Here is a 15,038-nt window from a genome sequence, read left to right on the forward strand (position 1 = left end):
GTGGGGAGATAGGGTGAGGGGTTCAGGATAGGGATATGGTTAAAAGGGAAGGAGGATTTGGGGTTTCCATTGGATATATATTAAAAAAATGGAACGTCTTTTCCTAGACTGTACAGTACTTGTTATCTTTACGGCTGTTCTAGTTGGTTGTTCATGTACTTGTTTGCTTTTAAAGAGATTTCATATACAAGTAATGGCATCACAATATCTGGAAAATCTAGAAGCCTTTCTTCACCAGCCTATTCAGTACACCTGGTAGGATATCTTTTATTTTGTTTGTTATAGAATTTACAAAAAAATAGTTTGAACAAAGACCCCAAAGAGCGCTTTCTTGGACTGTTTTGAGTAGTTTTCCCTTATCTTCAGATTAGAAAGAATGGTTTTGTTTGGCTGCAGTGCATAATTTTGTACTGTATTGTCTGGGTTCCCCAAAAGGCAGGTTAATCAACCTAAGTTATGTTGTAGTTCACAAAAGTCTGGAGTCACTCTTTTGTCCTATGAGGTACAGATAATAACAAAACACACAACGCATATAATGATAATAACACCTGCCTTTGAAGTATCTCCGTCTTCTTAAGGAATAAAAATCAATTTAATAACAACCAGACAATAGTGCAGTCAGAACAGTCAATTTGCTGTAATAATGTTCCACTCCTGCTAAATCAGCAGGTCTACCAAGCTCCTATTTTTCTTTTGGCTATTGTCAAATTGCCCCCTTTTTCTCTTCCTTTTTCTTTCCTGATAGCAAATAAATACTGTAGACCCAACAAGGATATAGTGAGTACTTTTCAGTAGCCTAACCTTGTAAAACAATGTAAATAAATCTCTTTTATTATCTGAAGAACTATCTACAAAATGCAATTTTGATATTTCCTAAATTGATCATATAAGATATGCAATATTTATATTCAGTGGTTCGTAGATGGCTGGTGTCAGCATAAACCCCCTAATTTTTTATATAGCGCTCAAAATCACATGTGCAAATTTTGGTACATGCCCAAATTATGCGTGCAATTTAATTGCTTAATGAGACTGTTAAACCACTAATTAGGTGCAAACAATGAATTATTGGTGCTAATTGGCAATCATTGCTATGTATACACACATCTTTGTAGTTACTATTCTATAACAATGTACGTATAAATATTTCCATGTGGATCTGAAAAGGGAATGTGGCCACGGGAGGGGCATGGACTGGTCAAGGTGTGTCTAGCATTTGCACGCAGTGTTACAGAATTCAAGGGATCCATGCCTAATTTAGGTGCAGGGATTTACACCCGGGATCTCAGCACTAAGGGCCTCTTTTACAAAGCTGAGCTACTGATTCTCAGTGTGGCAAATAAGAGGAAGCTCATTCAATTCCTATGGGCTTCCTCTCATTTGCCACACGGGAATCGATAGCGCTGCTTTGTAAAAGAAACCCTAAGCATTCTTTAGATGTTTTTTATTATATATTTGTTCATGATCAGTTCTTTTTAGTAGTGTTTGTATAGTTAATCATGATTAGCAGTTTTTAGTGGTGCATGATAGTTTGTTTCATGTTTTACATCAGCCATCAATGTGAACTATATCCCCACATTGGTCTCACAGTATATCCAGTGCAGTCTTTTATCCTGGAATCTATATTCATCTATTGCACCGGGTTCAAATTCCGTTACATAGACATAGAGGTAGGAGTGCATTTTGATAACCCTTAAATAGTGCATGTTCATCTCTTAATTATCATCCATCATCTGTTTTTATGACACATGTTTTTTATGACATAAGTTACTTCTTTTAATTTTATATTTTTAACATGTTCGGTACATTGTTTTATACAGTCCACTTTGTTTAATTTATATTCATTGTATTTATATTTTATATACTTTTTATGTACGGCTTCACATTCTATTTCATTTTCTATACACAGTGTTTCTTGTGACCCCTGAGGCAGGCAGCTATGTCCCTGGAAACATGGGCCCATGTCAGGTCATTTCTCTGCTGCCTTTAAATAAGAATCTTTGAACATTCTCTCCCAGGCTGGAACTCAGTTTGTCGTCCTTTGCTTCTGTGTGGCCCAACCTAGAATGCCATTTATAGAACAGCACTTAGAACGCATTTTTTTAATGCTCAAATCTGGACGTCATTTACAGAATTGCTTCTGAACTGTTTCTTTTAAAGAAAACCATAGCATTATATATGTAAATGACTTTCTTTTATAGATATATGTGACTTGGGGGGGTATCAATGTGGGTTATGTTACTACTACTTTATGCTATTTTAGTGCAGGTCCCATTTTAGGCAGTGATACCTAGATCTAATAACTGGGTTCAACAGTAAAATAACCTGTCTTAACGGGAGCCCATGTTGATAACTTCCTCCCTTATTTAAAGAAAAAAGAAATGTCTCTAGATATTGAAATCACTGATGTATGTTAAAAAAAGTGAGCAAAATATAGGTCAATCAAGCCATTGTGATGTCACTGATGAGGTTGGCTTTTAGGCACTGGTGGAATGAGGCATTATGACATCACAATATCAGCTCTGGTTACCAGAAACCTCTTCACACTAAGGGGTGGGGGGTATCAATGTCGGCTACTGTTAAGATGTGTTATTTTATCACTCATTCATGCTATTTTACCACAGGTCCCATTTTTATGAGATGATTAGTTACTAATAACTGGGGTTAGCAGTAAAAAAAAACCCCAAAAAACATGTCTTAAGGGTAGCCCATATTGATACTTTCCTCTTCCTGAGTATTATGTCTTCATCTTTTCTACGGTATTGCAAAAAAATAGCACGCATTAATGGTCCTATTTACTAATCTGCATCAGTCATTAATGCTGCAGTTAACACACATTAACAGTTAAATGGTATCTTAGCACTTAATGTGTGATCATTTTTGCTTTAATAGCAACTTGGACTGGGGTGGAGAAAAGGCAGGAACTGGGCCCTATGCTTAAGCAGAAGTAACTGGGGGGGGGGGGGGGATTCTATAAAGGGCGCTAAAAGTTAGCCACCCAAAAATGTAGGTGCTTTGCTAGTATTCTATAACAGCAAATCTGTGCACCTACTGTGCTATAGAATACTGGAGTAAGCCAGCAATTAGGTGCTTAAATTCAGGCAACGTCATTTAGGCCTGCTCTATGGCAGGTGTAAATGTAAGCACCTAAATGCAGCAATTAGGTGCTCAACTGATAGTATTCAATAAAACGCGCACTGAAGTAGATGGAAGAACACCCATGATCCGCCCACGTGAACACTCCTTTTGCAGTTACACTAGGCTCCAGTCTGTATGGTCCATCCAGTCTGCCCAACAAGATAAAGTCATTTTACATGGTATGTGATACTTTATACCCGAGTTTGATTTGCCCTTGCCATTCTCAGGGCACTGACCGTAGAAGTCTACTCAGCACTATTCTTGTACTAAGTCCATCCCTATCTATTCAGTCATGATCAGGGTGTAGACCGTAGAAGTCTGCCCAGCACCGGTTTCGCTTCCCAATTACCGGCGTCGCAACCTAATCTCCGCTAAGATTCTGTGGATCCATTCCTTCTAAACAGGATTCCTTTGTGTTTATAGGTTTATTGTGTTTCTATAGGTTATAGAAATATTGGCATTTACCTATATATGGATACACATTCAGAAGTATATGCCAGGGTTCTAATCATTTATATGCATTATCAGCACACAGATACAAATTTGCCCTATAGCACTGTACTGAGAATAACACAGATATTTTTCACCACCTATTAAATGATATCTGCTGCATTAAACAGTCAGCATGTCATACCGTATCATGAATAAAGTATATGGTGCTGTCTATGCCTTTTCCTCACCCGTGTCCTATCCCATTCTGAATTTGTCAGTTAATGTGGAAATTAGCACATGCTAAGTATCAAGCTGCTGTATTAAATTTTAGCGGGATCATGTAGTAACAATTAGTGGAAAGAAAAGGGAAAGGGGATGAGACTTGATATACCACCTTTCTGTGGTTACAATCAAAATGGTTTCGGTTTACAAATTACATACAGGTACTTATTTTGTAGCTGGGGCAATGGAGGGTTAAACAGTGGTGTTCCTGGTTACCTGCCACCTGGGGCGTATCACTGCTGTGAACCCCTCCCGGGTACAATGTTGTCTATCCCCCCCCCAGGTGCAGCACGACACTACTACTACTACTACTATTTAGCATTTCTATAGCGCTACAAGGCGTACGCAGCGCTGCACAAACATAGAAGAAAGACAGTCCCTGCTCAAAGAGCTTACAATCCCCGGGTGCAGCATAACACCCAACCCCCCCCCCCCCCCCCCCGGGTGCAGCACGACACCCCCCCCCCCCCCCCCCCCGGCGCATCACTTCCAAGTCCCCGTCCCCGGGGGCATTCTTCTTGCCTGCTGGGGTACTGCCTGCACCGGAACAGGAAGTAACAGCAGAGGGGGCAGGGAACCGGTGGAGCTGACAGCCGCGCGGCTGCTCCCAATACCCCTCCTGCAGTATGCACCCGGGGCAGACCACCTCCACCGCCCCACCCTCGGTACGCCACTGGGATTAAGTGATTTGCCCAGAGTCGGAAGAAGCTGCAGTGGGAATTGAACCAAAGTTCCCTTGTTCCCTGAACTAACCATTAGGCTACTCCTCCACACTAATGAGTGCAAACTAATTCCCATATAAACTGCCTAACACACTTCAGTATGAGGTTCCCTAAGGGGGTAATTCTCAAATGGTCGCTTAAAGTTAGACAATAGCATAAGTCCACAGTTACGTGTCTAATTTTAAGCATGAGTACCTATGCTAGCTCACCAGCGCATGTAAGTGCTAGGCATGTTCCTGACTCGCCCTTTTCTCCCAGGTCCACATCTAATGCCCTTTGGTAAAAGGGCCCCTTGGTCTAATAATTGAATGACTTCCACAGTTTAGTTGCACTGAAAACCCTTTGGTTGCACTGAAAACCCTGACCTGTTAAGTATTTGAGAATAGGATTTTAAAACCACTAATTTTGAGAATGTTCTGTATGATTTCAGTGCAGGCTTTTGCGTAGTTTAATCTTACAACCTTCCTTCGTAGAGGTAAGATTAAGAATTTGCCAGTTACAATTTCCATTTCATAGCCAGAAGAATTGATTTTGACTGGTCGTGTGTTACAGAAAGAAAATGGAATCTTGATTCCAATTAATGCAAAAAAAAAATGCAAGAAAGAAATTTGAGATGGTCAATCTTCAGTTGGCACACTCTCCTTTCTATTCCCTGACACGTGTATTTTTTAACCTTTTGGCTGACAATTTTTTTATATCAAAATTTGTAAACCTCTCAGGGTATTGTGCAAACATTTTGATAATGCATATGAGATAGAATGTCAAAATTTGACTCTAGATATAATAGTCAAGACAGAGATGGGTGAAATCCATGCCCCCCCACCCGAAAGTATATTTTATTTTACTGCACTGCATAATTAAAGCAATTCAGGTCTCCTGTAACACATACTGCACTGAAAGATTATTAAAGATATTGCAATAAACCACCACAGGAGCTTGTGGTTTTACAAACAACATCTGTTTTAGAAATCAGTCATTTTAAATTGTACATGTGGTGTTATTGTGGAAGTTTGATGTTGGATGTTGTTGCATTTCTGCACTAAGAATACAGATCAATTGTCAGAAGCTGTTTGCAAAACCACAGGCTATGATGGTTGGAGGTTACAGTGTTCTTTCACAGTTCAATTCTTAACAAAAATATGTTCACAAAGAGAAATCTTTTCAGATGTAAGTCACAATCTGACAAGGCTTGCCCAGAAAAACTTGACTTGAAAGCAACAACAGAAATACGTTTAAAATATTATGTGTTTGATTTGGGTATTTGATGAGATTGTTATCCAAAAGCAATTTACTAGAGGTGGATCACTAACCTGCTTATTTTCGAAAGAGATCGCCGGCCATCTTCCGACACAAATTGGGAGATGGCTGGCGATCTCCTGAGCCTGGCCAAATCGGTATAATCGAAAGCCGATTTTGGCCGGCGCCAACTGTTTTCCGTCGCGGAACCGGCCAAACTTCAAGGGGGAGTTTCGGCAGGGTACGGAAGGCGGGAAGAGGCCTGGTTAAGAGATGGCCGGCTTCGCCCGATAATGGAAAAAACAAAGCCGGCTCTGATGAGCATTTCGCCGGTTTCACTTGGTCCCTTTTTTTTCAGGACCAAGTTTCAAAAAGGTGCCCGAACTGACCAGATGACCACCAGAGGGAATTGGAGATCACCTCCCCTTACTCCCCCAGTGGTCACCAATTCCCTCCCACCCAAAAAATATATATATATTTTTTGCCAGCCTCAAACATCATACCCAGCTCCCTGACAGCAGTATGCAGGTCCCTGGAGCAGTTTTTTGTGGGTGCAATGCACTTCAGGCAGGTGGACCCAGGCCCATCCCCCCCTACCTGTTACACCTGTGGTGGTAAATGGGACCCCTCCACCCTCCCCAAAACCCACTGTACCCACATGTAGGTGCCCCCCTTCATCCCTTAGGGCTATGGTAGTGGTGTAGAGTTCTGGAGAGTGGGATTTGGGAGGCTCAGCACCCAAGGTAAGGGAGGTACGCACCTGGGAGCAATTTTTGAAGTCCACTGCAGTGCCTCCTAGGGTGTCCGGTTGGTGTCCTGGCATGTGAGGGGGACCAGTGCACTACAAATGCTGGCTCCTCCCATGACCAAATGCCTTGGATTTGGCCGGGCTTGAGATCGCCGGCATTAGTTTCCATTATCGCCGGAAACCAATGCCGGCCATCTCTAAAGCCGGCCCAAATGCTGACATTTGGCCAGCTCCAACCTTATTAGCGAAACAAAAGATAGCAGTCTATCATTTCAAAAATACGGTTCGGCCACCGCTTTACGGTGCCGGCCATATAGATGGCCGGAGCCGTTCAATTATGCCCCTTCACGGGGTCCTGGTAAGCAATAACGCATGTGTGATAGAAAATAAAATGCATGTTTTAGTACTGAGGGCATGTTTGGGCAGAGAGTGGGCACAGCTATGCTAATCAGTTAATGCATGGGCATTGCTATATGCCAACTGATTATTACAGGATTAGCAAGTGGTCCCCTACGGCCTACAAAACAGATGTTGGTAAATGCTCACATGATAATGGGAAAATTGGACATTATTGAAGAAATTGGAAAATCGGCTATTTCCTGGTAGTGCTAAAAGTGACCTTAATGTATGGGAAAGACCTGCGCTTGGGATAGCGCAGGCCACATTTTATGCTGCTTAGTAAAAGGACCCGCAAATGTTTCGCTCCAGGAAACACAACCATGAACCAAATTAAGGCTTTTTCTTTATTTATTTCTTTATATTTTTTGCAGGTCATGCGCCAATGTTCGCATTACTGTGTGATACCTGCAAAAAATTAATGTGGGAGCACTTAATGCCTCCCATTTAAAAGGTCCTAAGGGCTTCCACGTCAGCCCTGCATTATTCAGTTAGCTTCCATGCCATTCTCCACACATGACACATCCCCTGCAAAAAATATTTTTGAAAACATAACTAATGCCTATTAGCAAGCGCCAATAGACAAAATACCGCAAAACGCTTTAACGTGTTTTCAGGTAAGCCTTTTCTTGTGTGCTAAACACGCAATCTGGCAATGAATCATCTGTCAAGAATTTCAGAGCGTAATTATGTGTTGAGTGAAAAAATATTTTCTCTAACTTGTTTTAAATGTACTTCTTAGTAATTTCATGGTGTACTGTAGTCTTTATACTTTTTGAATAGATCTCTGTTATATGCCCACTCAAGTCATCTATCCTCCAAGCTGAAAAGCCCTATCTTCTTTAGCCTTTCCTCATAGAGGATTCCATTATTTTGGCATATTTTGGCAACCATGGAGTACAAGCCCTGTACACCAATGTATTAAAAGATTGGCCACTATTGGAACTACTTTAGACATTTAGCATCACAACTTTATATCAATTTCTTAAGTGATCTAGCTCATATTTCAAAAATATTTTTACTTACAGATTAAGGGGATTGCCATGGGGGCCACCAGGGTTCTCGATGTGGCCAATTTATATCTTAATACGCATGAGAGAAAATAGCTTTCAGAGTCCAAATATCAATCTTCTTTAATCTTTTGGAAGCAGAACATTGATGACATCTTTATTTTGTGGGCAGGTACAGATTTGGAGCTATTTCATGCTTGGTTGAACATACTATGATACTAAATTACGTGTTTCTTTTACTTTTGATTACAACTTTACAGACATTATGATTGCAACAATATGTGCTACTTCTACCACATCAATTTGGTTTTGAAAAGTACTGATGGCAACAGTTGTTGCAATTTGTTTTCATAAAACAGCACAGAGAGGGTCCAAAGAACAGAACAAAGTCCAAATCGCAAAGAAAGAAGCACCAAGAGCCTTCAATAATCATATCACTTGAAATTCTCTAAGGTGACGCTCCAGCATATATGGATGCCCTTATCAGCTTACCATCAAGGAACTCTTTCAGATCGTCACACACGTACTTGAATCTTCACTACCCAGCCTATTGTGGTATCAAGTATAAAACCACCTACGCATCCACCTTTCCTTATGTTAGCGCTCACTCATGGAATGGATTACCAAAATCTGTAAAATCTATTCAAGATCATTTGGCCTTCATAAAATCTCTGAAGACCCTATTATTTGGGAAAGCTTACGCTACAGACCCGCCTAGCATCTCTAACTTCTGAACTGCTGCAGTCGTTACGACATATTGAACTCTATTACTCTTTCTCCTTTTCCTCTCTCTTGCTGTTACTCGCTAATTTCTTTACTTCATTGATTTTGATTGTTTGCTGAATTGATGTATGTTTTTGCAGACTGATGTAAGCCACATTGAGTCTGCCCATGGGTGGGAAAATGTGGGATATAAATGCTATAAATACCAATCTTTCATAAAATCTTTCATAGAATGACCCGACACAGGCCGTGTTTTGGCGCACAGTGCCTGCGTCAGGGGTCAAAAATATAACACTCTGAACCTACCCTTACCCTTCTGCAAAGGAGATGACCCGAGATCTAGTCTGCTCCAGGTTTCTGCCAACCAAGGACTCCTTCCTTTTTTCAGGACCTGGCTGCTGGACATGATAAAGTACAGGTACTGGTCAGCAGCACCACAAGGGACAGCAGTGGACTTTGCAACATACCGTTTTATCCTATTTATGTATGTATTGTTTTTATGCAGAAACATAGTAAAAATAGGGATATGTGCAGATATGTTCATTGCTGACATGGCATGCACAAAACTAACCCATTTGGAGAAATTGCCCCCGAGAGAACAGTCGTTCTGTGCAGAATTCTGGTCACATACTTTACTTACATTAACTATGCTCCACTTACCTTTCTATCCGGCCAGTTATACTTTGCAAATATCGTATCGTAGGTGTCAACAGCCCCATCAGTTATTAGCATTATGGCTTGGCTACAAATACTTCCCTCTCCAGTGTGGTTGAACTACAAAGGAAAACAGAATATTTTAGTACAATGCTGCAGATACACTATTCCTCTGACTATGTAGTTAGTTGAGGACTTTGAATGGGGAAAAATGAGTACAATGTCATGTAGGTAAATAACAGGCTCTTTGTACTAAACGTTTTCTCCCAATTTGTATATGCGGGATAAATTGATGCCTAAATATCGGTGCCAATAGAATACCAAATTTAGGGGCCCTTTTACTAAAGGGTTGTCATGTGGCAACGGGTTTGTCACATAGCAACCTGGGACTACTGTCGGCCCAATGCGTCTGTGGGCAGTAGTTCCGCTTCGAGCGTGCGCTATTTTCGGCGATACAGAAAATTATTCTGAAATTTATAGTGTGGTGCTAACCCAGTGATAACTGGGTAGCACAGCTTTGCCTGGTTACCACCGGATTACCGTGGAAGCCCTTACCGCCACCTCAATAGGTGGCAGTAAGTGCTCCCCGCCCTCCTCTCCCGGAATGGCCATGTGGTAAGAATAACCTTACTGCATGGTCATGTCTTCTTTAGGGGCTTTATACCCGCTGCAGTAAAAGGGCCCTGGCGCATGGGAAAAATTGCCCCAGCCGCTACCACAAGGCCCTTTTTACCGCAGCTTGGTAAAAGGACCATTTATAGAATACTAACACTTATATGCATGATTGACATGCATAAATACTAGATACTATTCTATAAGCAATGTACTGTACCTAATTCACATGGAAGCAGAGTATGCAAATCAATGTCATGCATATTCATTATGGATATCCTGACAACCTGACTGGCAAGGAGGTGCTCTTGGGAAACATTGCCTTAACCAAACAGTTTACAACAAAGCCTAATACCACACAATAGCAAGAGAGAGAAAGGCTAAGATTATTTTAACGAGAAATATATGCATAAACCTAGGACTAGGCCATTTGTAACTTAGTAGAGTGCAAACCATTATTCAATAAATGTCATTTTCATTGTGCATACTTTGCATAATATTTAGTGATCTCAAAAATTAAAGAATGATTCAATTGCATATATAGATAGGCCTAGATATACTAATATAAGAACATAAGAAATGCTTATGGATCAAACCAAGGTCCATCAAGCCCGGCATCCTGTCTCTGATAGTGACCAGTCTAGGTCAGAAGTATCCAGCAGGATCCCAGTGAAGATCCAATCCCTCCTGCTCATGCTCTGGGATAACTAGTGGCTTCCCAAGTACATAAGATTAATAATAGCATAAGAAGATACTAGTATCTATAGATACTGGTGGCTAGTATCTATATAAATCAACTATCTGTAGATACTCAAACCATATAAAGACAGTGGCATGCTGAATCTCTATAACTACTCCACCTTTATCTGTACAGAGCTGGAATGAAGGCAGGAACCATAAATCAACTATACAGCAGCAATATTCAAGCACTGTACAGATAACCCATGCAATTACATTAGGCATCCAAATAACAGTACCAAAGTAAAACACATTAAGACCCACTTTGAAAAGGTCATTGAGTTAGAAATAGAGGCATCCAGATCGCAATGTGCTCAAGTCCCCTATTATTTTACAAAAGGCTCTGCTGAACATTGAGCCTTTTGTAAAATATATAAATATGTAAAAGTAAACATATATGTATTTGCTGGGATGTCAAGCAGGAGCATCAATTGTGGAAACTTACAAATGCAGAAAAAGAATGACATCATACAGTGCTTTCAATGTGTAAACACCAGCAAATACATATTTAGGTAGTAGTAGTTTCACTTGTATGTTCATGTACAAGAGGAACAAATTAAGGAGTCAAGTAAAATAACTATTTTGAGTGAATATTTGAGGTGGTATCACAAATAGCGAAAAGAAGCACCAGGAGCCTTCAAAATCGGAACACAATTTCTTTAATCATGTAACTTGAACATCAATTCTTTCCTTAGTGACCTAACGTGGGTCACGTTTCAGCAGACAGAGCCTGCGTCAGGGATCAATTAAGTTGTGAGTTCTAAGAAGCAACAAAACTTTCTCCTTTGAAGATGACAAGTTGAGTAACTGTCTTCAGGGACATCAGTGCTTTGATTTCAGAGATCCTCCATTTGTAATAAATCCAACGAAAGCCAGCATCTTTAAAGCTACAGTCTGACGTTTCCACATCATATCCTCATCCAATCAAAGAGACCAAAAGAACATCCACGTCATGACACTGAAAGAAAACTTTAATTATACTTCCTTATTCTTCCAGTTTCATGACGTGGATTTTCTTTTGTTCTCTTTGATTGAATGAGGATATGATGTGGAAATTCTAAATACAAAAACTTCCACCCAATACAAAATTACAAAGTTACAATAGTATATGGGGAAAAGCCTCAAAGAGCTCCCAAATCCAATATAGATCTGTCGGAGCTAAAATAGACCAACTGGTCTTCTCTTCATCATAGGCAAAAACCCCTTTTAGGCAGCCCTAGGTAAATTTCTATAGGCAAAAACCCCTTTTAGGCAGCCCTAGGTAAATTTCTTCTGGGACCGCAGTAAATTTTCTAAATTTTTTGTTTTTTCAAAAATAGGAATTTTTTAGAGAAAAAACATGCTATATTGCAATGCACTTAGCTTTTTATTGCTTAATATTCTGTGCTGCTACTGCTTCGTGCTGCGCTGTTCCCTCTTGAGTTACCCCGAGCCAACGTTGGCCAGCGTTTCGCTGCTTCTTCAAGGTCTCGGGTAATTACTATGGGATACAAACACAAGAATTAATATAATGCAGCTTAAACTGTTTAACAAAATTTCTTACTATAAAGCCATCAAAGCCATCAGCACAGTACTTGGAACTGGTTGCACGGCGTTTCAAATGCAGCATGTCTGACCTCGGGAGACATTGCTCAGGCTGGTATAAGTAAAATATCTGACGTCAGACGCTGACTAATGATTGTCCAATCAGGGATTCAAAGAAATACTCCTATTGGATATTCTAAAAGAAATAGCACCAATCCAATCGTGAATTTAGACCTCGCGGTTCTAAAGAGTGTACTTTAAAAATCCAACGTTGTTCAGCCTGTAATAATTGTCTTTGATGATCACCTCCTCGCGTAGATTTTAAAATTTCTTGTAGGACAAGGCATTTCAAATCTTTAAAATCATGCATTAGATCAATACAATGTTTGACCAAAGGTAGACCTATTTTATGTGAACTTATGGCGCTTTTATGTTCAATTATGCGCACATGTAAAGGCCTGGAAGTTTGTCCTACATATAACTTCTTGCATGGGCAGAGTAGACAATATATTACTGAACTCGATCTACATGTAGTGTTTATCTTGAGTTCATATATCTTCTGATCCACAGGGTTAACGAAGGTGGAAGTCTCCAACATAATGGAGCATACTGAACAACTGTTGCATTTAATATGACCAGTCCAAATAGGCAAAGGAACTCTATTCAATGGTACAGCTGGACTAAGGAGCTCTTTTAAATTTTTATTTCTACTGTATGCTAGTCGGAGCTGGGCATCTACAAATTGTGGATGAGTTTGAATGAGCTTCCAATGTTTCCTCAAAATAGCTGAAATTCGAGGCGATGTAGAATTAAACTGTGTGACATAAGTGAAAGTTAGTTGATCAAATTTTTCTCTCACCTCTAAGGTGTTCGCATTTAAAAGATGTTCTCTATAATTGTAACGTGCTCTTCTGTATGCATACTTAATCACCGATTTAGGGTAACCTCGAACTTTCAGTTTATTGAACAGCGTTCTGGATTGATTTTTAAAATCTGAATCATCTGAGCATATCCGACTATATCTCAGAAATTGAGATAAAGGTAGACTATTTTTTAGAGCAATCGGATGACTGCTTTCATAATCCAAAAACGTGTTTTTATCTGTAATTTTATGAAACACGGTCATAGCAAAACTATTGCCTTCATTTCTGATTAGTACATCTAGAAACGTTATTTCTGTTGTATGTATATATGAAGTGAATTTAATACGTGGATGATACGTATTCAAATCAATTATAAATGAATTCAGCTCTTGAACATTCCCAGTCCATAGCATAAAAACGTCATCTATGAACCGGGTCCATACACCAATGTTCTTATAATATCTTGATGGATACACAAATCTTTCCTCAAAAGCTCACATGAAAAGATTTGCAATGGAGGGGGCCATCGTTGCACCCATCGCAACTCCTGAGATTTGTTGGTAAATCTTGTCTTCAAAAAGAAAAAAAATATTTTTCATAGCAACTTTCGCTAAAGACACTAAAAAAGTAGTGGATACTCGAACGTCTAACCTTGATTGTAGATAATATTGTATCACTTCTAGAGCTTCCTCTTGTGGTATTACTCCAAGGTTGAAAGAATGTATTTTTGGATTGACCAGTGGAGCTTACGCCAATGGTATGATCACTCAGAAAGAGTTTCATTTTCTGAATACACAGTCACCTAAGATACCTGTTCTGTACACACTGCATAAAATTCACAAATCAACTATAGACCCCCCATAAGTACATAAGTACATAAGTACATAAGTAGTGCCATACTGGGAAAGACCAAAGGTCCATCTAGCCCAGCATCCTGTCACCGACAGTGGCCAATCCAGGTCAAGGGCACCTGGCACGCTCCCCAAACGTAAAAACATTCCAGACAAGTTATACCTAAAAATGCGGAATTTTTCCAAGTCCATTTAATAGCGGTCTATGGACTTGTCCTTTAGGAATCTATCTAACCCCTTTTTAAACTCCGTCAAGCTAACCGCCCGTACCACGTTCTCCGGCAACGAATTCCAGAGTCTAATTACACGTTGGGTGAAGAAAAATTTTCTCCGATTCGTTTTAAATTTACCACACTGTAGCTTCAACTCATGCCCTCTAGTCCTATTATTTTTGGATAGCGTGAACAGTCGCTTCACATCCACCCGATCCATTCCACTCATTATTTTATACACTTCTATCATATCTCCCCTCAGCCGTCTCTTCTCCAAGCTGAAAAGCCCTAGCCTTCTCAGCCTCTCTTCATAGGAAAGTCGTCCCATCCCCACTATCATTTTCGTCGCCCTTCGCTGTACCTTTTCCAATTCTACTATATCTTTTTTGAGATACGGAGACCAGTACTGAACACAATACTCCAGGTGCGGTCGCACCATGGAGCGATACAACGGCATTATAACATCCGCACACCTGGACTCCATACCCTTCCTAATAACACCCAACATTCTATTTGCTTTCCTAGCCGCAGCAGCACACTGAGCAGAAGGTTTCAGCGTATCATCGACGACGACACCCAGATCCCTTTCTTGATCCGTAACTCCTAACGCGGAACCTTGCAAGACGTAGCTATAATTCGGGTTCCTCTTACCCACATGCATCACTTTGCACTTGTCAACATTGAACTTCATCTGCCACTTGCACGCCCATTCTCCCAGTCTCGCAAGGTCCTCCTGTAATCGTTCACATTCCTCCTGCGACTTGACGACCCTGAATAATTTTGTGTCATCGGCGAATTTAATTACCTCACTAGTTATTCCCATCTCTAGGTCATTTATAAATACATTAAAAAGCAACGGACCCAGCACAGACCCCTGCGGGACCCCACTAACTACCC

General features: G+C 40.4%; 1 protein-coding gene across 1 annotated transcript in view; it reads right to left on the minus strand.

Annotated features, from left to right (window-relative positions):
* CACNA2D3 (calcium voltage-gated channel auxiliary subunit alpha2delta 3) overlaps nt 1-15,038 on the minus strand; it is an 877,278-nt gene that overhangs the window by 406,043 nt on the left and 456,197 nt on the right. Inside the window, exon 11 of the mRNA XM_030205518.1 lies at nt 9,348-9,461. Within this exon, the coding sequence (XP_030061378.1) occupies nt 9,348-9,461 (114 nt within the window). The remainder of the gene's footprint in view (nt 1-9,347; nt 9,462-15,038) is intronic.

Source organism: Microcaecilia unicolor, chromosome 6, assembly GCF_901765095.1.
Source record: "Microcaecilia unicolor chromosome 6, aMicUni1.1, whole genome shotgun sequence".
Taxonomy (NCBI): domain Eukaryota; kingdom Metazoa; phylum Chordata; class Amphibia; order Gymnophiona; family Siphonopidae; genus Microcaecilia; species Microcaecilia unicolor.